At 51.8% G+C, this 24,028-nt stretch overlaps 1 protein-coding gene across 3 annotated transcripts in view; it reads right to left on the bottom strand.

Annotated features, from left to right (window-relative positions):
- The window catches only part of CPNE2 (copine 2), a 42,083-nt gene extending 18,987 nt beyond the window's left edge, over positions 1-23,096 (bottom strand). The window contains exons 1-5 of one of the 3 annotated variants that reach the window (XM_056500588.1): positions 23,006-23,096; positions 12,733-12,908; positions 7,383-7,562; positions 4,672-4,746; positions 2,127-2,198 (exon numbers count right to left, since the gene is read on the bottom strand). In XM_056500588.1, the coding sequence (XP_056356563.1) occupies positions 2,127-2,198; positions 4,672-4,746; positions 7,383-7,562; positions 12,733-12,908; positions 23,006-23,096 (594 nt within the window). Of the gene's footprint in view, positions 1-2,126; positions 2,199-4,671; positions 4,747-7,382; positions 7,563-9,098; positions 9,197-12,732; positions 12,909-18,486; positions 18,610-23,005 lie in introns of those variants that run through there. The other 2 variants (XM_056500589.1, XM_056500590.1) reach the window with 2 other exon arrangements.
- Positions 23,097-24,028: the final 932 nt, after the last annotated feature.

Genomic DNA, 24,028 nt, shown 5'->3' with positions numbered 1-24,028 from the left:
GATGAGTACCTGACCCTGCCTGTGCTGGGTTAACCTCCAACCTTCACAGCACCAGCCCAGTGTGGGCTGCTGGAGGCAGGGGCTCCCCGGGCAGAGGGAACTTTGAAGGGTTCTGCTGCCATCCCACATGGATCAGCCTGCCTTGCAAGTCCAGTCAGCCTTGCTCTGTTCAAAGCAGGGTGGGAGATGCCTCCAAGCCACAAGATCGTGGGCTGCTATTTTAAAACATCAAACCCACACACATCTCACCCCTGCAAACCCGGCGGGAGATGGGAACGGAGCAACCAAAGAAGCTCAGATGAGATCTGAGAATCAAGATGATCCAATCTGGTTTTAACAACCATGGAGAAGGAGGGTGGAGCTGGCACTTCCAGCTCCCTAAATCACAGCTTCAGCAGCAGTCCTGGCTCGCAGCACTTGCTGTCCCCCAGCCATGCTGTGGCATCACTGCCCTCCTGCTGTCCCCACCATGGTGGTGGCACTGACAGCTCTGAGCTTCACCTGGCTGGTCCCAGGGGGAAATACCTCCTCTTCTGCAAGGTATTTTATCTTCCAACAGCTCTCCCAAGAGCTGATCTGACATAAAGTATAAGAGCCCCAGGCTGAATCTGCTGCTGACATGCTCCTGCTTTGCAGTTCAACACTGAAATCAAGGCAGGGAGCTGCAGGTGGAGAGAATGGACTTGTGATGGGGAGGAGGCCCTGCCTGCAGCCTCAAGGAGATGCCAGCCCCAGGGTAGCCATGGCACAAGGAGCTGCCAGCTCCAGGCTGGGTTTGTGGCACAGCTGCCAGTACAGGATGACCACAGCTTCAGTTGTGTATGCACTGAAGATGATCCCATGACCCCACCACAAAATCCTGTGAGATCCAATCCTTTCCTATGTCTGAGCCTGTAGCTGTGCTTCCCAGCTCCATGCTGTGTGGTACAGGATGCTGTAACTCCCCAGGCTGCAACCTTAGTCCTGACTTCCTTTCATTTATTCAATTTTCCACTGTCTTTCTTAAGCTTAAACAAGTTTTACTCAGCTCCCACAGCTGCATTTCAACCAAAAAGGACACAAAAATACTGTTTACCATCCAATTTCCTTTTTCATTTCCTTGTTTCATTTTAATTTGCATGAGGTGACCTGAGCATCCTTTGCTCCTGAGCAGGACTTTGAGCACTGCAACTCTGTCCTGCAGCATGGGAATTGGCAGGGAAACCTTGTCAGCTCGTGGTCCCTGAGCACAACCTTTCTGCTGACACCTGTAGATGAAATTGAGTTGTTTCTTATCTGTTACTTCTTAACTGGGGCATTTGGCTCCTTGAACTAGGCAAGGTAAGTACAAGGGTGAGAAATTCCAACAGGTGGGAAAAAACACTTGATACACCAGATACCCACTGAGTTTTAACAATGGCACTGGATGAACCCCATCTTCTGCCCCAGCAAATACCCTTCTGCCTGGATGCTTGCTTTACCCTGTTTTCAAGAAACTGAGGGCTATCCTGCCAATAAAACAAGCTCTGGAGAGACTAGGAAGAAGGAAAAAATAATATTGGCAGGATTGCTTAGCAACAGGACTGGTTCAAGAGGAATAGCTCTGGTTGCCTGGTAAATAAGGTCAGAAGATGCTGTTCAGAGAGGCTCACTGCTTCCTGTGCATCACAGCCAAAGCAAAGCTCCTGTGCTACCTGCCTCTGTGAGATCCTGGAGAAGACAGGCCTTACACCTTGATACAGAACCACATTTCTGCCTCATTTCCAGAGGGGCTGAAGGTGACAAGCCAGGAGCTCTCAGCACATCTGAGATAGTCAAGGGTCATCAAAACTTCCAGCTCTGTCAGGAGGCAGTTCCAAAGAGCTGCACTAGAGCAGTAACTCTGCTGTGTCTGAGACATGCTGATACACAGATCCTGTGCCACACAGAACCCTTCCAGCTTGAGATGAGTGATGAAGGAAGAAATAGTGACAAAAGGGAAACTGAGGCACAGCTGTGCCCAGCAGCCAGAGGATCTCTCCCAGTTTCACCCTGAAGTTCTCTCCAGTGGCACTGCTTTCTGTCACTGCTGCACTCAAAGCAGAGATTTCTTCAGATCCCAAGGGCAGAAGTTGAACATTGCATCCCCCAGACACTGCTCCACTCACCTTTTTATCCAGTTTTCTGCCAGCCATGCTGAGAGTAATCACCCTGTTATCTGAGAGCTCCTGGGCAGCTATCTGAAAGACAAGGGAAGGCTGCAATCATTTTCAGCATAAAAAACTAAGTTCTGGTAAAAAACTCAACCCTCCTCTCGAGTGTTATGCTGGACTTGGTCTCACATGGCTTTTCTGCCCCAAGGCTCATTCAGGACCTCCAAGGAGGAGAAGCCATATAAACCCTTGCCAGTAACAGCCACCTCATCCTCCCTGTCCTGGCCAAAACAGGCATCCCATCCCTCAGGGGAAATGCTGGTGGAACCCAGGACTTGGGCCATGTCTCCACATGACCACCTCCTAAGGATGAAGGTTCCATGACTGCTCCAGAGGGGCTGCAGCAGGCAGGAGCACAGCCCAGACCACTTCAGTTCAAGAGACTTTATTCACACATGCTCCAGAAGGGCTTCAGCTGCCAACTCCCAGCGGGCCAGTTTTGTCTGGAATATGGTCTAATCAGTCTCTTGGTATTTTAAAGGAATGTTTATAACAAAACCCCACATTTATTCATTTTTATTACAAGCCATTTTCTGAATCACTTGTCTTTTTTTTCCTGCCCAAGCATCTGCTCCCCACCTCTCCTTCCTCTGATCTCTTGAGGTGGGCTGAGCTGTTCCCCAGCATTCCCAGCTGCATCCTCCTTCTCCCAGGGCAGGAGCCAGCAGGAACAGCCATGAGCACAGCATGGACATTGTCCTTGTGCACAGTGTCCCAAGCATGGCTGTTTGCTGGCTCTCACAGGGGCTGTCCTGCACTGAAGTTATGCAGTGTCACTACACCAAGGCTTCTAGAAAGACTTGCAGAACCCCAGGGGACAATTTCCTACAGAAAGAGCAATCAGAGGGTCATTGGCACTTAGGAGAGCTGGGCAGTTGGGTGAGGGGATGAGCTCTGCTCCATACAGAAGCTCCCTATTGCCATGGAATTACTTTTCTCTCCCGCCTAGTCCCTGGTGGGGGTAAGCAGCCACCAAAACCAGCAGGAGGAAGAGGAGCTGCAGGGAAGAGGAGGAAATTCACCCTTTCCTGAGCCTCACAAAAGCATTCCCAGTTGGAATCCACCACTTTAGGGCTCACAGTAGGCTATGTAAGAGCCAGGATGTGCAGAGAAGTCAGGAATGTCCTTATGCCACCCTGCCACAGGTTGCTGGTGGCATCTCCTCTTGGCCAGCACAGACAATAACAACATCCCTACCACTATGTCCAGCAGAGGTGTGCAGCAAGATTTTAAATTGACTTCTACAGACACAGAGGTTTGCTTTGGGATCTTCTCTCTTCAAACCTAGGGACCCCCACACAGACCCTTCTGTTCTTCTGCTGGATTGACCTGAGTGCATCTCAGTTAGGAAAATGGAGAGTTGGGCAAAACTGAAGGGAATGAGGACAAGGAGGTCAGGCTTTGGCTCCAAACTCCCTGCAGCCTGCTCCTCCAGTGGTGCCCACAGCCTGTGCTCCAGCACTGCACCAAGCAGCAGGGAAAGGTGCCCCTACCACACACCATGCTTTGTCATCCCCTGGTCCAGGCCAGGACAAAAAAACCCAGATCAAATTATCAGCTGTACAAAATGAAGCAGATCTCTCTGCCCCTTGGATGTTTAATGACATATTAGTGACAGAACAGGACTTTGCTTTTTCTAAAGCATGTAACCTTTGAACTTGACTGGAAACTTTTCCAGCTCCTCCCAAGCAAGCACCAGATGGGATGTGGAGAGCCTTGGGAATGGCCCCACTTCTGAACCTCACTGCAGCTTTTCCTCTCCATTTAAAGACTAACTGCAGCAATTAGGAGAGGAAAATTTCCCTTAAAGCAAACAGCAATGGAGATGCACCAGGTCCCAGGCTTTTAAACCTTCCCAGTGCTTTCAAACCTGACAGAAGTTTAACTCCTTGCTGGCCTTTCCTTCCAAAACTTTGCAGCCCAGCTGCACATCTCACCAAACCCATAACACAGCAGACATCCAAAAATGATGGGAGCTGTGGTAGAACAGAAGCACACCTAAATTTAATCTCTTCTTTTTAAAAAGAACATTGCTAAAGAGATCCGCAGCAGGAAGGCCACTGCCCGAAGGGGTCTGCATCAGAATCAGTGGCTGTTGCTATGAGAGTTGTTGCCATGGCACATCCTCATCCTACAAACAAAATCACCCATCCCTGGAAAAGGAATGAGCCCTCTTACCTGTCACTGCACCAGAGAGGTCTGAGCAGGCGCCTTGCACAGATAACAAACAGCAGCAGCACAGGTTTACTCTGTACTTCTGCAGGCTGAGGTATTTTTTATTTCTGAGACTCACAGTGCAAAGCACTGGACAGACACTGAGCAAGACTGTCCCTGGCCCAAATAAAGTGTCCTCCAAACAGACCAAAGTGGCCAGGAAAACAAAAGGTAAAGGGGAAAATGTTCAAGAGCTACACCCCAATCTCCTGGAGCCCATGTGAGTGTCCTGCACTGCCCCCATCCCCTTCCCACAGCCAGCAGTGACAGAAAGCAGCAAACATACCGTTATCATCCCCTTCCCAGCTGGTTTGCCATTCCCCAGCAGGAGAGTCCGTGTGATTTTTTTGCTGGAGACAATCTGGAGAAGCCAAAGACAATAAAGCCATGATTGTACAAGTGATCAAAAGCAGACTCACAAGCAACTGATCATTGCTCATGTTGGTAAATTCAGATTAAGCATTTGCAAGAGCAGAAGAAAGGCACCAATATCCATGGATGACTGAGAGTGGGAATATCACCACTGACACCCCAGCCCTCGGGGTGCACAGTGCAGAAAACTGATGGCACAGGAGGATGAAGCATCACTTCCCACTGAACCCAGAGATCAGTGAGACCTCACACAGACAGAGCTACTGCAATTTGCTCCCACCAAAATCAGCACTGCATCCCTCAAAGCCCATTTCATAAACTACTACCATGACCCCTGCCAGCACCTTGACTGCAGGACGTGTTTCCATGGGAGGATCCTGGTCACAAACTGGATGGTCTCACCCAGCACCATTCTGAACCTCCTGCACAGCATCCCAAGGGCATGTTCTCCCCTTCACTCCTGGTTTGTAACAGGACAGACACAATAAACTGGGAGATGAATTAAACCCTTGAGAATTTTCCCAGCTCAGTGAGTTTCAGTCTCCTTCAGATCTGGAGAACCTGTAATTTTTCCTTATGAGGTGCAGATGCCCACATGGAGATCCAGCAGCCTGCTGGAACTACCAGTGCCCTGATCCCACATCCAGTGGGTGCCCCTTGAGATCAGATGAGCTTTAAAGGTCCCTTTCAACCCAAACCATTGTGTGATCCTGTGACTCCTGCAATTCAAAGCAAAAACCCTTTCCATTTGTGAGGAGCAGGCAAGTGCCAGTGCTTTTGATGCACAGGAATCCCCAGGCAGTGTAACCAGATCTCTGTGCCACACTGGGTGCAGGCAGGACAAACCTCTCAACCCTGGCTAGCAGGAGCCATGGACACCAGCCTGGAGCCTGATCCCTGCTGCATTTCCTTTGGCCACAGGTCATTAGAGGCCTGGGAATGATCCAGCTGCCCTTCAAAATCCTACTACAGATCTCATTAGCTGCACTAAGCAATCTAGCTAATCTGACAGTTCCCATGCAAACTCAGAACTGAGAAGTCAGATCCTCACTGCCCAGTTACTGCCCACAGCTGCTATCTGCTTCTGACAGCTCATGGAAACATCTCACGAGGCAAATTCCAGCCACCAGGCAACCCACAGCAGGGTGGCTGAGCACACAAGCCCCCATCCACTTTTTTTCACCCCTCTCCTCACCCTTGCACAAGTGCCACCCCTCCAGCCCACCTCTGCTCCACGACTGGCTGTGCTGCCAGCCCATGCCAGCTACAGGAGAGGAGGCAAACAGGATTTCAGGGGGAAAAGGGAAATTAAAAGATTCCCCCATTCCAAGCTGGTGCCTTGTTTTGGACTAAATGTCACCAAGAAGCTGACATGGGAACTGCTGCAAAAATTGGGCAGGGGTCAAGTTCTCTTCTGCAGGGTGAAAATGCTGGTGTAAGTTTACAGAGTTCCAAGCTCTGTAAAGGTTCCAGAGCTCACAAAGGATCCAGCTGAGTCCTTATGTCCATGAATTCTCTGCTTCCACCACGACCTTGCTGAGCTGCCCCACACAGGAGCTGGATGTGTTTCAGCAGCAGCAGAACTAACAGTGAAGGATGGGTTTGGGCTGAACCACTGAACACAGGCCAGAGCTGCTCTCTGCACTGTCTCTCAGCTTCTGCAGGAGCAGAACTAGGTCATGACAGAGCACTTCCAAAATTCCAGCCATTAAACTTCAAACTCTGTAAATGTCAGTGCTCTCCTAACACATCAAGCTCTTGAGCTGGCAGTGGTGAAGTCCCTGGCCCTGTCTGTCACACACAGTGCCATGCTGCAGTCTGTGTAACAAAGCACTTGTGCTCATGAGCTCCCTGAGCACCTCGGGCTGGCTCCCCAGGCTGCCCCACCTGCTACAGCACCTCCTTGCTCCCCCTTCCCAGCACTGAGCACAACAGAAGCAAATTCTCCCAGCCTCTGCATTTGTGCCAGGCACCACAGCAGCCCTCAGCTGCTGGATGCTGAAAAAGATGGAAAAAATCCCCCTCATTCCCTGCTTCTGAGCCAGAGGACAAAGACATTTGGAGAATGCAGCTGCCAGCTTCTTTCTAACAGTCTGGGATCATGAATGAAAAGACATTCCAAAAACTCATAAATCACATTGTGTCTCAAAAGCTTTTCCACACATTCCAGCACCAACATGCTCAAGCAGGAGGAATGTTTTGCTACACAACAGCAATGGACAAAACTTTCAGAAAGAGAAAACCCAAACTGAGAAAGAAAGGCAGGCTGCATGCACCCTAACTTTAAATAGCTGGAAGTTTCCCAAGCCCAAACTGGTCATCAGGGCCCTTACTATAACCCATGGTGAAGACAGAGCCAGAAGCTTCCAGCTGATTTCTCTTTGCCAGCACCAGCAGAAACCCTCACCATGACTGGCTTAGACTTGAGCAAGACAACAGCTCAACCTCAACAGCTGAAGTGGGACAAGCAAATTAAATTTGTCTTTCCAGGAAGGAGCCAGAAAACTATGCAGGAGGTGAGAGCAGCTGTAATCTCATCACACCCCTGTGTCTGATGTGTTTTGGGCTGTGTTTTTTTGGAGTTTTGTGTTTTGGGGCTCCTTTGCTGCAGGGACCTGGACTCACCGTGCCCAGTGTGCAGGAGAACTCGCCCAGGAAATCATGCTCATACAGCTGTGTGCTCGACTTGTCCTGGTCAAACAGGGCAAACTTGAGCTTCTGCACTTCTTCAAAGTGGTAGTCAATGATGAACTTCTTGGCAAAAGCTGGGTTGAGGTTGTTCACAGCTGTCTCTGTCCTGTCCAGCTGCAAAGAAAAAAAGGAATTTAGGCAAGTGCATTTTACAGCTTGGCCACTGAAACTGAATTCAGCCAGAGCCACTGAGAAACCCCAAGGGGACCATCAGAAGAGCACACCAGGCCCTCAGCAGAGCTGTCCCCAAACAAGGCTGTGACACCCAGGTGCAAAGCTGGGATCCACCTGGGCACACAGTGGCACATCATGCAGAGCTGCCTGCCCAAGGATGGGGCACATGGGGCTGGACAAACACACCCCATCCAAAGCCAGCGTGGAAGTGCCCACCCAGCCAAGGCTCAGCGTGCACTTGAGGATGACTGAAGCCAGAATTGCTTCATTTGCTTCTCAGCCCTGCTCTCCCAGGAGCTGAGGCTCTCACACACCCCTGATCCTCAACCAGACCCTCACAGCTGTAGTGCCAAACTTGGTCCTTCCAGGCTTTGCAGCCAGCAACAAGCAAAACAAAAAGTGCCATGAGCCAGAACACAACTCTCTAGCATTTCCCTCCAGAAAACCAAAACATCCATGTGGTTTCTTCTTTATTGGCCTTCCATAGATAAAAAGCTAAAAAAACATCACACAGTCCCTTTCTCATAGATTTCATCAAGCATTAGTAGCAACAAGAGGAAGGGCCCAGAGACACAACTTCAACAGACATTGTCACCCTGAGCTATTGTGAGCAGGCTGGGAGCAATGGTGAACTGGAAGGGCAGGCACAGAGAGGATGATGGAAACTGGAGGTATTTGGGGAACCACCAGGGAGGGGAAGCACCACAGCTCCCTGCAGCATCCCACTCCAAGAGCAGGGAGAGCAGCACAGGAACCCTGGCAGGCAGCTGGAGCAAGTGTGGGTTTACAGCACTGCATGGCACAGGTGGTCAGAGAGCCTTGTGTGAGCCAAAAAACCATCCTGAGGACAGCCATGATGGAGATCCTGGAATGCTGCTCTCCAGAAAGGGAACTTTGGTCCCACTGCAGGAAGGGTGGCAGCACCAGCAGGGATCCTGTCAGGAGCTTGCACAAAGACAAACCCCCATGATTTCAGTGTTAGAAACTGGGAAAACTGGGAAACTGAGGCTGAGAAAAGCTGGTGTATTTATTTCTGGAAGTCAATGGGCAAGGAGAGCCTGAAATCTAATGTCAGGACTCATACTCCCCCCAGACACACTGAAAGGCAGGAGACAAGGGCAGGTTTAGACCCCAATATGCAAAATACCCTTATGAAGCTGAAAGGGGCAGGAAGGGCAAGGGCAGCAGAGCCTGAGAGCTGAAAAAGCAACACCCACACCTGGGGGGGAATCCTCCAGCATGCAAAGCAAGCAGCAGCTCTGTCAGCAGAGCAGCAGTTGGTATCATGCTGATATCACTGCTCAGCCTGGAGAAGATAAAGCTCTGGGAGAGCTCAGAGCACCTTCCAGCATGTACAGGGGTCCAAGAGAGCTGGAGAGGGACTTTGGACAAAGGTCTGGAGTGGCAGGACAAGGAGGAATGGCTTCAAGCTGACAAAGGGCAGGTTTAGATTAAATGCTCTGAAGAAATTCTTGCCTGTGAGGGTGGTGAGTCACTGGCACAGGTTGTCCAGAGAAGCTGTGGTTGCCTCATCCCTGGAAGTGTTCAAGGCCAGGTTGGATGTGGCTCTGAGCAACCTGGTCAAGTGGAAGGTGTTATGACAGCACTGGCATTTTGCCACATCACCCCGTTATCCCAGGATATGGTAACATGGATATTAAAAGAGAAGGAAACACAGGCACTGTCCAGTGTGATTCTATCAAAATCTGCTGCCCTTGGTGTCTGGAAAGACCATCCCATCTCCCTGGGGGACTGCACAAAGCCTGTGGCCATGCTGTGGCCCTAGCCAGCATTCCCCCTTGTCTCACAGCCAGGACACCCAGTTCTAGGCAAGGCTGAGCTGCCTGTGCATCCCAAATCCAGGGCAGGACCTCTCTGGAAAGCAGCTGGCATCCCTGGGCAGCACCAGGCTGTGGGATGGTGGGATGTCAGCCAGAGCTGCCAAGCCAGGAATAAGCAGAGCAAAAAAAACCTCCAAAAAAAAAAAAAAAAAGCAAACACATACCTTAGTCCCAAAGAAACTCATTCAGCACAGAAGGCAGGTTTTGGAGGGGCTCAGTGGAAATGTGGTGAGTTTGCTATATATACACCCAACCATCACAGGGTTTTTTTGAAATTGCTCGCTTAGTCTGTCTTAATTGCCAAGAAACAGCTAAAGTAAATGCTGTGTTCCCAGAATAGCCACCTGCTGCACCCCAGGGAATCAAATCCATCAACACCAGTGGGCTGAGAGCTGGCCAGGGCCACACAGCTCCACTCAGATCCTCCCCTCTCTGCTGCCATCCTGCACTGGAGCCAAGCATCTGCTCAGGGCTCTGCAGGACCAGGGGCATCCACAGCTCTGCTTTGTTTCAGCAGCACAAGGCACAAATCCCACTTCAGGCCTAGGAGATGAGACTGCACAGGCAGCAGAGATGGATTTTAGGTCCTTCCATGTCCTTTGAATGGCTGGGAAGGCAGGGACCAAGGGAAACCAGACCTGTCACACCCTCCAGTCTGAGGGAGATACGTGAGGCTCCATCTCCAGCTCAGCTCTGGAAGAGGGGGCTGAAGGGAGGGTATGAAAACCCCAGCCAGCCTGAGGAACCTTGGGAGTCATTTGGCTTCCTTCAAAACTCAGATTCAGTTTAACCTCCTGCCCAGTGCCAGTGTGAAGCACAACAATGTCCCAAGGCCCAGCTGACAGCTGCACAAGGTTTGGTCTCTGGTTTGGTGAGCACAAACCACTTCATGGTCACCATCACATATGGGACCCCTTCACACACCACCCCTCACCTGCCATCAGCTCCTGCCATCCCCTTCACACCTGCACGCCCTGGAAAGAACAGAGCTGCCTTTCCCAACAAAAAGCAGAAAAGCACAAAGGTGTTTAAGAGGCAGCCAGGCTAATTAAAGGAATCTGTTTGGATAAGGGCCTCCAAGGGCCACAAAGACAATTAGAGGGATGGAGTGCCTCTCCTGTGAGAAAAGGCTGAGAGACTTGGGATTGTTCAGGAGACAGAAGGCTCAGGGGAGACCTTGGAACACCTGAAAGGGCTAAAAGAGAGCTGGAGAGGGACTTCAGACATTGGCATGGGGTGAGAGGGCAAGGGGGATGGCTTCACACTGACAGAGGGCAGGGCTGGGTTGGTATTTGGAAGGAATTGTTCCCTGGGAGAGTGGTGAGGCCCTGGCAGAGGCTGCCCAGGGAAGCTGAGGCTGCCCCATCCCTGGAAGTGTCCAAGGCCAGGCTGGATAAGGCTTCAAGCAAGGACCAAGGCAGGGGGGAGGAATGAGGGGATCTTTAATGTCCTTCCAACAGAACCACCCCACGATTCTATGAGGCTGCAAATCAAGAACAAAACCAGGAAATCTTCTCCTGCAACAGCCCTTGTGTCCAGTGACTGCAGCTGCAGGGTCTTCCAGTGCTCAAAGGGAGATTGCTGGAGACCTCCAAGCACCCCCAGCACTGGAGGAGCTTCATGCTCCAGCATGGGGAGCTGCTGTCTGAAGTGTCAAGGGGAGTTCCTGAAGGTGCAGGACTGCCTGGGTGACTCAGGGGCACAAAGGCAGCTGCAGGGCTGACTCATGTGTCCCTTGTCCCTGTTCCTGGCACCACAGGTCAGCTCTTTCATGGCTCCTGTGAGGTGACATCATTGGGCAGAACACTGAAACATCACCCACCTCCACTTCCCAGCCTGTGGCTTATTGTCCCTCCCTCTCTCCCTCCCTCCCTCCCCCACCCCTACAAGGCTGATTCACAAAGATTTTTAAATTCCTATTAAGCTCAGTGAGACAAAATAATTGTATTTGGGAACAAATGTTACAGCTAGAAAGAACAGTGAGCAGAAATCTTCCTGCTGGCATCAGCTGGTGCCACAGCCCCACCTCCCAGCTCAGAATCAGCACCAGGGCTGGTGCCAAAGGAGAACATCCACCACCAAAAGCAGGTCCAGGGCCTGGGACATGTCCCTAATCTGGTGTAGAGGACAAAGGGGCAGTGGGGTGGGATGGGCTCACACCAATGAGCTTATTCTGTCCCCATCCATCCCCTACACTTCAGCTGTGTTATTAAGGCCACCACTTTCAGACAGGAGAGGTTCCACTCAGGGTGATTCTGTGTGGCCAAAATCTGTGCAGAACAAGGGGGTAGCTCTGAACCCCGTACCATCAGCTGCCAAGAGTCCACCAAACATCCCATCCAGCCAGGTTCTTGTGGTTCTCCTGGCCCTGCCTGGCACCCAGCCACGAGCCAGACCCACACAGCAGCCCTGGCAGGTGTGAGAGCTGGGGCACCTCCACGCCAGCAGTGTCCCCAAGGTGCCACTGGGCAGAGCCAGCTCAGAGGCACAAGCACACACACCCTGTGCCAGCCCATCCCACCTCTGCTGACACCAGCAGAGCACTGAGCAAGCTGCTGCTCAAGGCTCATGTCCAGGGCCTACCGTGCCAATTAAATAAGCTAAAAATAGCAGAAGAAAAGAAAAGGGGAAAAAAAAAACCCAACAACCTAAAAGCACATTTGTATTGCAAAGAAAGCTTTGGGTTTAAAACCACTGGACTGAGACATTGCTGACAGAAAGAGAAATTCCTGAAAAGCACAGTTAGGTCAGGGATGACACCTGTCAAGGCTGGAAAGCTCATTAGTCTCATCCAGGCTGTTGAAAACAGTTAATTGCAGACTGTGCAAAGTGAGGCTTCCCCCTACACACTGCTGAATGTGAGATCAGCTGCTGGACACCTGAGGGGCTGCTGGTGACTCCCCAGCTCCTTGGCCAATGAATGAGATCACCTAATTTCCCAGGAACTGGGAAAATTTTTGTTTGGTTTGCATGATTTAAATCCCTTAATGCTCACCTCATTTCAATGCATTTTCTGCTGCACCCAGTGTGGTGTCTGTATCCATCACACATCCATACTCTGCCTACCCTGCTCCCTCCCATCTCCTGCAGGTATGAAATGGAATTTGCAGGCAATGCCCAGCACAAAGCACTGATGGGAGAAGGACCAGCTGTGACACAAGAACTCACACAGCCTCAGCAGCACCAGGAAAGCTCCCAGCTCCGCTCAGGGAGGAAGGAGCAGAGAGAGGGACACAGGAGGAGAGAACCCACACCACAGCAGGACTTACCTCCACCCACTTGCCGCTGACCTCCATGAAGAGCACGCAGAAGGGGTCGGATTTGGAGGTGACGTCCCTGTCCAGCAGGCTCTGGGCGCAGACGGACAGCTCCACCTTGCAGACGCAGTACTGGGAGCCGGCGGGCGCCGCCGCGGGCGCCGTGAACGCCATGGACCCGCAGCAGGCTGGGGACAGCACAGGGACACGGCTCAGGGCTGGGCACAGCACAGGGACACGGCCCAGGGCTGGGCACAGCACAGGGACACGGCTCAGGGCTGGGCACAAACACCCTGTGAGACTGCTGAGCCACAGCCTCCTGCTCCAGCTCATCCAAGCCACCAGGCTTCATCCTCCATCCTGCCTCCATCCCCCAGCTGTCCTGAGTGCAAGCCCAGCACAGCACCCACGACCTGCTGTGAGTTTGCTACATAAATTACAGATTTTCAAGGAAAATCTTACCCCCTCAAGGGAGAGGGAACTCCCCAACTTCTTCTTCCAGCATGCTGGGCTTTAGCTTGTACTGAGAAGCCACATTTCCACACCACCTTCCAGCACAAACCCGATTGTTGTCTGGCTGTGCCCAGGCAACAGACCATGGACCAAAGCTGTGAGGGGCAAACTTGAGCTCAGGGAAAGGGGTGAGACTGTGAGGATGAGTGTGATGGAGGGCAGCTCCAGCCCTCAATCAATCAGCCCCATCTCCACTCAGCAGAGAACAGTGGCTCTGGCAGCAGTTAAATGTGGCAATAGTTGTTTCAGAGCAGTGAAGGCAAATGCGACAAGCACTGCATGACCTGCAGCACGATTTACAGGGCCATGACTAAAAATCCATTTAAAATCTTATCAGAAGTCTGCTACCAGAGTAATTTTGCAGAGATTAATGCATTTTATACCATTATTACTGATCCCACAGGACAGTCTTGACTTCTGATATACATTTTATTTGTCACAAACCACCAGTGGTCTTCAATGAAGAAGAAAGGACAGAAAAAAGAGAAAAAAAAAGCATTCTCAGAGTAATTTATACTAACAAACCTTTGTGGCTATGGTTGCTAGTGGAGAGTGAGCTCTTCTCAGCAGCTGCTTCAATATCTTTTGTCTTCTTTTTCAAGAGTGGCTCCTGGCTCATCCACTTTATCTGAAACCCCCCAACATTGCCTTTCTCCACCTTGATAAACCATCTGCTTCCGTTTGGCATTGAAACCCCAATTAATATTATCTATTTGTTTTGCCTGGGTATGAGTATTTACAAGCCCTTGTGCTGCCAGGAGCTGGGCTGCTGCCCTTTTCCCTCGCAGCTCAGCTTCCAAGCTGGAATGGGGATGGAGGGCAGGGACAGGGTGATCCCAGCAGGGCTCTGGGAGAAGGAGCTCCAGGCTCACCACAGGCTGTCCTGAGTTCCCAGCCCTGCTGCAATGAATTCTGAGCAGAAACAGCTCCAGCTCCCAAGGCTGGAGCCCTCCTCTCCTGCCTGCCAAGGTCTCTGCTTGGCACTAAGTCACCAGAAACAAGCCTGGTTTTAACCCCCACCAGTAAACACAAGCTCTTCACCCCAGACTGCTGCTCAGGGGAAGAGTGCCACAACCATCCCAGCTCCTAAAGAACTCAGAAACTTCCCCAGGAGAAGGAAAACCCCATCCCTGGCTGCAGACACTCGTGTACATCACCAAGACAGCACCCACATCCCTTTCCCAAGCTCCCCCTTGCCTAACCAAGCCTGTCCTGTGCCATCACTCCCCTTGCACAGCAGCACGGTGCCAGAACAGTGGCAGTGTCACCCCAAAACTGGGACACACGTGGGCAACCTTCCACCTACTGCAGCTTCAAGGAGGAACACATGGAGAAGTAAAAGTCCTCACGGTTCAAGTGCCCACCCTGCTTCTGCTCCACCTAAGCCCATGTTGCCAGCTGCAGCTAAAGTGAAGATTTTACTTAATTATTTTTCTTTAATGCACAGATCATGTAATCAATGTCTTAAAATAGCCAAGCCTGTGCTATTTATGCTGCTGTCTGTCTGCTACTCCCTCTGAAAAGCAAACATGGGGCAGCTGTGCTGGCATGAACCTGCTCCCTGCCCGAGCAGGGAGATCTGGGCTGGGTTTTTCCATCTCCCCTTCCCCCAGATCTCAGTGCTGTCTCATAAAAAGCAGAGGCAGCAAGTGACTCAGTGGAAAAACCTTTTTTTCCCAGGGCTGGCAGACGCCAAAACATCCTCTTGGTGTGCAGCACATCAGCTGTGCTCCAGCCCCTGAGCTCAGCCTGTCCAGCTCCCGGGTCAGGACAGGCACTGGGATGAGGTGATGGCCAGCACCAGCCAGAGCAGACACTGGAAAACCTCTCCTGCCACTGCACTGGCACAGATCCAGATCCAGCACCTTCCTCAGGGCCAGGTGTGGGTTCAGCCCCTGCTGCCTCAGCACCAGCCCCAGCTCAGAGGCTTCACATCTGAGGCACCATCAGTGAGCCAGCACCACTCCAACACCCCATAAAAGCTTTCAATTCAGGGGGTATCTGAGCTGGCCCTGAAAGAGTCACCGTGCCATCATCTGTATTCCAGTCTCTCCTCCCATTTTTGTTCTCCTCTCCCCATATTTGCTGCCCTGAACAAAGTGCTGTGACCTGCTCAGCATCTGCAGCCAGGCATTCTCCTGGTGCTCAGTCCCAGCTGCCAGCTCTGTGCTGAGCACACACACACACGTGGTGTTCCAACAAAACACGGCCAGGATACCAATGAGGGCTCCCAGGGACAAGCCAGAGGGTCTGACTGCCCCACAGTCCCATCTGCTACCAAGGGGTGTCACAAGAGCAAGGACAGGGTCACCAAATCTTCTCTGGGCTCTGGCACCCAGGGCCCTCTGAGCTGAACATCTTTGTGCTCACAACTTTCCTCCTCTTGGTCATTTTCAAGATGCTCCACGTCCACAACATCCCACAGAGAAGGGTTTTGTTGGCTGGGGCTGCCCTGAATATCTAAGAATATCTAACAGTCCCAGAGCAGAGTCTCACCCCAATCTCTACAGCAGATTGCCAAATCACTTTTACAAAGTGTAAAAGGGTCAGCAGGAAAAGCAGGGAGCAACCTTTACTTCCTCTCTTCTCTGAAAGGGAAAGGGGAAGGAAGTATCTATTTTGGAAACTGACTCAGAGCAGCCCCATGAGCAGCAGTTCCTCAGGCCATGCCAAAGCTCTGTTTTAAGCATTAACAAGAAAAAAAAGAGGGGAAAAAATAAAGCTGTGCTTCAGGTGAAACACTGGGGGGGGCAGGTTTCAATCTTAATAGTGCCTTAAATTCGGTGATCTCCTCTCATTAAAGAAATAATTTCTTTTCATAGCCAATACCAGGCATATTTGAAACAGACACAGAAGCACCAACACCCAACAGTGATACCATGCAAAACCCTCTTCCCTGAAGGAACAGGAGATCCTTCTTTGGGATGATCCACGATTTCTGTGACAGCCCACAAAAGTCACCTGTGACTGTTTCCCCACTAAGGCTGTCCCACTACAGCCTATTGCAACTGTGGAAGCAAAATTCCTTTTGGGAAAGCAAAATTGAGAGAGGGGTATCAAACAGGTAAATTGGGGTTGTTATAAATCACATATCTGAGCTCACAGGCAGTGGAGACACAGAGGGAGAGCAGCAGTACCTGAGGGAGGATTAAGGACAGGTGAAAACAGGTTGTCAGAAGATTGAAGCAGCAGAGGGGTGTGAGAATACAGAAACTGGTTGCCCAGAGGAACAGAAAAGCTGAAACACAGGACACATGGAGCTGGAGACACCAGGAGAAGCCAGGGTGCACTGCAAGGGACACCCAAGGCAGCTCCTCACACCAGCACAACTCACAGTGGCCACTTTCCTGCTGACAAAGAGTCATCTCCAGAATTCTTTCACAAAGCAAAAGCATTTGCCTCTCAGTCCCATCTAGGCAGTTCAGTGGATTCACAGCTTGCACCTGGTCCTTTCAGCAGCCTCTTACCTTCTGCACACGTGCAACTAGTCATGTTCACAGCACCTTGCTGCCAGTCCCCCCACAGATGGCCCTGCCACAGGTGAGCAGCCTGGGAGGCAGAAAGGGGATGCTTGGTACATCCCTGCAGATGTTCCTTGGGTACCTGTTAATGTCAGAGGACCTTCATCTCTCCCACTGGGCAGGGAAAGGCTGAAAACTGCCTTTGAGCATCCCAGCCCAGGCAGAGACTGAGCTCGAATTCTTCCAAATTCACAGAGATTTGGGGTGGACTCAGCAGAGATGGCCAGGCAGGGCTCTTGTTTCCAGCCTGATGCACAAGTCCCACAGTCCTGCCTGCTGGAGGCCAAGGGGACTGTCCTGAGATGCTCTGGTGCTGATACAGAAGCACAGAGTGTTTCAGGACAACCTAATAAAGTGACCTCTCCAACGAGCCCTTCCTGATGGAAACTGTCCCTGATGGGCTGCAATAGACAATGCTGCTCCTGCTGACAGCTGGGCTTCACACCAGCACCGTGAAATTCCCTCTCAGACTGCTGCTGTCCCCAGAAAAGCTCTCACCCACCAGGTCTTTGCAGGTTTGCTGAAACCCAAGCTGCACCATGGGCAGCGCCCAGCAAAGCTTCACCAGGGGGTGACAGTCTGCAGAGCCCTGAGAAGTCACTTGAGGTAACCTGGGAGTCACAAATCACAAGAAAACTCTGAAGCAAACCCTGCAGCACCAGAGCTGGACACCTCCAAAGGGGCTCGTCTCATTTTGGAAATACCATCACCTGAAAAGCAGCTCCAAAGCTCAGTACAGACCTGAGACAGCCACTGCTGGTGCCAACACGGCTCCAGCAGCTCCTGGCCACTGCTCCAGGAGCACAGCATGGACACAGCTCCTCACTGAGACCCCAAAACTGCAAATCTCAGCCCGCCAGGGATGCCAGAGCAAAACCAAACCTTTATGTGCCCCTGGCAGGGAGGCGGCTCCGGGCAGAGCCTGCCCTGGCACTGGGGACCAAAGAGCAGATTTGTTCTCCAACACCCCACAGATAAAGTCTGAAAATGTCCCCCCAGTATCTAAACCCACTTACCGGTGAGAAATCAGCCCCGGGAGCAGCAGAGCCCAGCGCTGCAAGGCGAGGGGCCCGAGCCCGGGGTGTTTCCGCGATGCTCGCAGAGCCGAGCGCTGCCAAGCGAAAGCAAAACCCGCTCCGAGCACTCGCGGTGACGCGGGGCAGGGGCGGCACCGCGGGGACCGACCGCGGCCGGCCGGAGCAGCGGGGCGGGGCTGCAGCGCTCCGAAAAGCACCAAGTGGGGAGGAAAAACCCAAAACAAAAAACAAAAAAAAGCAAAAAAAAAAAAGACAAACTAAAAAAAAAAACCCCAAAAACACCCCACCCCCAAAAAAAAACCCCTCCAAAACACAACAACAACAACAACAACAAAAGAAACAAAAAACAACACAAAAAAAAACCAAAACAAAAAAAATCAAAACAAAAAAACACACAAAAAATTAATAATAATAATAAATAAAAACCCCAAAATCAAACCAAACCAAACAAGCACATAAAAAAGAAAAAAAAAAAAAAAAAAGGAAAAAAAAATCTTTCCTCAAATCCGGAGAGGAACCAGAGGGGCTCTGAGCAGGGGAGCCTGTGCAGGAGGCAGAGCTCGCCTCGGTGCCGGTCCCCCGCCCTGCTCACACGGGTTTTTGCTGCTCGGACAGCAGAAAGGACAAGCGGGGAGCGGGGCGAGGTGAGAGCAGCTCCCCCAGCTCCCAGCAGACAGACAGACAGACAGACAGACCCATTCCCGTCTCCCCCGGCACGCACGGGTTCGGCTCACACACGCTGCGCATTTTCGCTTGACTGCGAGTTTCCTCTGGGGCGCAGTTTAGGGAAATGTGTGATTCAGGGCAGAAAACATCGTGATGTCGCTGTGGATCGCGGCGATCGCACCAAGCCCCGCACACAGCCGCCCTACCCAGGGAAAGGTTCGTGTGCTGCCCGGCACACACCGCTCTCCCCGGCAGAAACCCTCGCTGCCCATCCCATTTCCCTCTGCCCGAAAGAGGGAAACGCCAAATACAAATCCCCTGCATCCCCAGGGCAGCGATGCTCCTGTCAGACACCTGCTCCAGGTGGGACAAACAAGCAAACCAGGAAGGGAGGACAAGGCACTCTCAGGATTTGGGGCATCCCTTGATTTTAAAATTCTGGGAGATGAGGTTTAATTTCTCTAATCAATCCGGGGCATATTTTAACTTCCAGTATTAAAAATGCCCTGCCCCATCCTACAGCAGCCATATGTCACCAGGAGGGGGGATAGGTCTGTTTCAAAACTGGATTTGGATGAAAAACTGGACTTATTAAAGGCAGGCACGATGGAATGTAAAGGATCAGGGCCGTGGGGAGGGTACAAAGGACACAGAGCCAGCAGGGCTCCCTTGCAGGTGCAGAGGGAACCTCCCATCCTAACCATACACCATGTATACAAGAGGCTGTTTAACTTATTAACCACTTTTCTATGCTATTGAAAGCAAAAATGCTGGCTTCCTGAATCTTAATTGGATTCCTATTCCTAGCCAACACCATCTATCACATGTGAGAGGAGAAGAAAAAAAAAATCATAATTTATGTGATCAGACATATCTTTAGCTGCTTTTGGACCTCACTGCATGTCAGCCTAACCTCATGTCAGCCAGAACAGGCCCAGCAGCAGCAGCTGTGCAGGTCCCTCCATCCCATGCATCAGTTCATCCCTACAGCAGCCTGTGATTCAGAGCTGATAAGATAAATAAATATTAATTCATGGTTATTTGTGTGCAATGCTCGTTTGCAATGGGACACCAGCACCAAGTCATGCACTGCACTGGTGTCCCCTTAGCTGGAGCCACCTTTCCCCTCCCTTCCACCCCACCACTCAGAGCCCCCCATCCTTCCCCTTCACAGACAGCGTTTTCATCACTAAGATCCAACATTTTCCCACAGAATTTTAATTTTTTTGGCCTGCTTCACAGCAGAGAGATGCTGCCACTCGATGTGTGAAGCTTCACCCTGAGACAGACTCGTGTGCCAGCGACACAAAAATGCTGTGGTTTGTGAGAATGACGTCTGACTAATTCTCGACCCCTTCTCAACAGCTTTAGACACTGCTCGAGGCAATATCAGACTGGGTTTAAATGGTTGCACAGCACTGAACTTGTTTAATAGAAAAACTTGTATTCCCAGCTCGTGTAATTTTTAAAATCAGCCTCACGACAGCTGATGTTTCTTCCTAAATCCTCAGCTTCTGGAATCACGTGATGATGGAAAATCCAGGGCTGGGGGGAAGGCGACTATTTTAGACACAAGATTTTTTCCTTCTGGCTACAGGCAGAAAATATGACAGCTCCCAAACACAAGGCCTTAGCAAAAGCAGCACACAAATAAATTGGAGCCCTTCTTGCTGCATTCTACACTCGTTTGTTTTTCTGGCATTTTAACAACAATTTTATGATCTCCAAACTCACCTGAGTTCCTGGGAATTAGTTTTCCCCTACTCCCATGATCCAAACAAGTACCCTTGCAAAGCCAGCAGCCAGGAAACTGAGCCACAGCAGCAAAAAGTGATGACTCAGGTCCTTCAACAAATATTTTACAGAGGTTTAAAAGACAAACTGTAAGATTTCAGGGGCAGAACGGGTGGGGAAGTGTTCAATTCTATTTTTTTTCACACTGTTTTGTGGGTTTTGCATCCTGCCAGGAGCACTATTTCAAGCACCAGGCGACTCCACTGCACCAGAAAATTTACCTTTCCTTCTATCCCCTCACCCTGCCTCTGAACACCAGCCAAGGATCTCACATAAAGAGTTCCTTATGAGAGCTGGCAGCCCTGAACCCGGACAGGAGGCTGCAAGCGTTGCTTTTTCATCAATTTCCCTGGAATTATGTTCCCAGCACACCACAGCTCCTGGAGAACAAGCCCTGATTTACACGGCTCCGGCCACTCCCCCCGGGCAGGGTTTCCACTGAAGTCAGTGGGAAACTCTTTCCACTGAGTGTAACAGGAGCAGGAGAAGTTATTCCTCCCAGACTCTTCACTCTGAGACTGCTGAAAGGCAAACAGAGCTGATGCAATTCCACAACACAACTGGGCAGACTGGTAAATTGTGGGGCAGCTGCACCAGCACCACAAAATCCTGATGTTTTGGGGTGAGGGAGAGGGATTGCTGGAAGAGGAGCAGAACTGAGGACTGCCAAGGGCTGGGCAGCTGATACATCCCCCTAGGGCAAAGAGCATCTTCATCATCAGCTCCAGCAGCTGAATCCCAAAAGGATTTTTCCACACTGGAATGCCCAGCTCCTGAGGCCCAGACCCCTCCTACAGCACAGACTGGCCATGCACTGGAGCTGTCTAACCCTGACGAGCACTGGCTGCACAAAGAGCTTGTCAGCAACCAGCATGGAGTCCCTTGGTGTCCCCCAGCACAGACCCCAGGCGCAAGGATGTCCCCAGGACAGATGATGATCCTGAGAGCTCCAAGGGCAGCAGGGAGGGAAAAGCATCACAGCTGTCTGACAGCCCTGCCCACCCTCACACTGCACCAGGGCAGCCTGCAGCCCCTCCAAGAGATCCAAACTGTGCTCCTGACCAAGCAGGTCCTGGGGACAGCAGGGCACATGCCAACAGTGCCAGCAGAGGCAAACTCCATCCCCAGGGGGTTGGGGACAGCCTTGGCTCTTAGAGAGCAGCTCCAGGACTGTATGTCTACCCAAGGCAGGTGCTAGGGGCTGCCTACACCACAGGAAGATGAAGTCTGGGGGCACTTGGAAGCCTCACTGGATGCCCTCACTCCTTTATCCACTTTATCCCAGTCAGGATGCTCCAGCAGGGAAAGAAAAGCACACATTACCAGAAAACGTATGTCCCAGGCTATCACACAGCTGTAACCAAAGCAAATGCAGCATTTCCCCAAGGCAGCTACAGGAAAACATCCTCCACTGACTCTGTTCTTCAAAATAACTCCTTTCCACATGCCCCGAGCTTTTGTTCCCAGCCTTCCTCCTCCCATCTCTCCACTCCCTGCCCCCAACAGGCTTTGGTGGAAGGCTATTTCTGGCTGATAATAAATAATTTTATGACTCCAGAAAAGCACAGTGGCATCCCAGCCCCAGTACCTGGGCTGGCTCGAGCAGGCTGATGCAGGTGACAGGGAGCAGGATCAGAACTGAGCACACCTGGGCTGTGCTCTCAACTCCAGCTTTTCCAGAGAGGTTCAGGTGTGTGGCCAGGAGGTTCAAACCTGGTCCTCGAGATTCATGAGGATCCTCCCAGTTCCTTTCCACAAAGCAGCTCACACTCTGAGGAGTCAGCAGCAAGGACCCAGCCCTTCGGAGATGTTTCTGCCACCCAAGCTCAGCTCTCACTCCCCTCTGTTTCCTGATCCACCCTCCTTGTGGTGACCAGCTCCAAAGGGTGTGTTTGCCCATCAAATCCTCCAGCCCCGCTGGCTTTATTCCAGCCACTTGCCTAAATTAGGGTTACTCACACAAACACTTATTGCATCAGGTCTTCAGGCTGGCAGAGCTGACAGGAAAACACCTCCCTGCCTGCCATCCTCCGAGCAGCCTCACGCTGCGGAGCGGAACGCTCCGCTCGCTCCTCCTCAGAGAACAAAGCTGGCTGGGCACGGAGGAGAGAGAGGCAGCACAGGGCGAGCATAAACCCTCCCAGTGCCCCCAAAATGCACGGCATGAAGGGTACCAGCAGCAGCTGGAGCAGGCTGCAAACAGCTCCTGAAGAAGCGACTCCACGATTCCCTCGCTAGATCCCCCCAGTGACTCAATGCCAGAGGAGAAAAGGAAAGGGGCTTGCAGCAGCTGCCCGGAAAAACCCTACAAATATCCCCAGGCTTGGGGAGTGACGCCACCAGCCCCTGGCATTTGCCTGGGGGTCGCATGCCCAGTTCACATCTTTAGAAGTGGATGCAGACATACGGAGAGATGGAACAGAACAACTTCCACACCGTGCATGAATGAAGGGACCAGGGCTGAGGAAGGGGAGCATAAAGTGACAGGGGGACTGTCCTGAGGGATGGTCAAGGAACGAAAGGTCTGTCCCAGGGGATGGAGGGTCTGCCCAAACGGATAGAAGCGCCACCACACACCGCTGGACCAGCCGGCGGGGGACATTCCCCTGCAGGTCCCCATCCGCTGGCTGACACCGGTGTCACGCTGTCCCGGCCAGCGCCACCCTCCCACCCAACTATCCGGTACCTCAGCACCCCCCCGGAGCATCCCCGCTCCGTTATCCCCAGAGCATCCTCGGGGGTGCCGGTACTCACCGCCGGGCCGGGCCGGGCCGGGCGAGCAGCTCCCGCGGGGCTGCGGGCTCAGAACCTCCCCACGGCCACGGCCGTGCCCGCCCCTCGCCATCGCCGCCCGCCCCTCGCCGCCGCCGCCCCGTACGGTGATGGCGAGCGGCGGGCGCGGCCGTGCTCGGGCTCCCCCCTCCCGCAACGAGCATCGCTTCGGATTTAAAAAAAAAAAAAAAAAAAAAAAAAAGGAAGAGGAAGAAGGAAAAAAAAAAAAAGATACACCCCAGAACTTCTCTGCTGGCTGCTTTTGCTTGGCTGTTTGGGAAAAAACAGCCTAAAAAACATACATATAAAATTATTTTTCCATGTTATGCGCTCAGAGCCAAGGGAAAATATAACTTTGTTGGGTTAACACTGGTCATTTTTAAGCAGAACCACTGGGGTTTGTGCTGTTTGGGGTTTAAGCAGGGTTTTGGCTGCACAGTGTGGGTGCTCCTGGTGCTGAAATCATTCAGGCCGGGACTGTGTCCTGCTGATTCCACTTCCCCGTGGGAAAAAGATGGTTAGAGAAGGAAAACAAGCAGGCTCCAAATGCAGGTGAAGGGCTGGCCGGTGTCCCACTGAGCCATCACCCCAAGGTGCTGCTGTGCTCCCTTCGAGGCTGGGACCACTGGGGTTTGACCACAGCGAGCCATCAGCAGCCTCACCCAGCCCTCGGACACATCATCAGGTGTCCAGGATATTTATAGAGATATTTTTGATGTGGAGATAAGGTAATAAGGCTGAAAACCTCCCTCTGAGGCTGCTGATTAAATAAACCATCTGTATTTGTTCAGAGATCTTTACTATGGGCTCTGCTCCTGCTTTGGAAGATCCCAGGCAAATAAGTAAGTCCCGAATTCCCCTGGCCAGCTGGAATACTTTCCCCTCCTCAGTTTGTGGAAGGCATAGGAGTGTTAAGTTTTTAGCCTGCCAAGGTGCTCCCTGTGCCAGCCCCAGGAGTGGAGCAGTGGACACAGGACAGCTCAGGGGTCACCAGTGCTCCTGCTC

This window comes from Oenanthe melanoleuca, chromosome 11 (genome assembly GCF_029582105.1).
Source record: "Oenanthe melanoleuca isolate GR-GAL-2019-014 chromosome 11, OMel1.0, whole genome shotgun sequence".
Taxonomy (NCBI): domain Eukaryota; kingdom Metazoa; phylum Chordata; class Aves; order Passeriformes; family Muscicapidae; genus Oenanthe; species Oenanthe melanoleuca.
The sequence above is the reverse complement of the archived record's forward strand: the minus strand, read 5'-3'. Positions and strand labels throughout refer to the sequence as shown.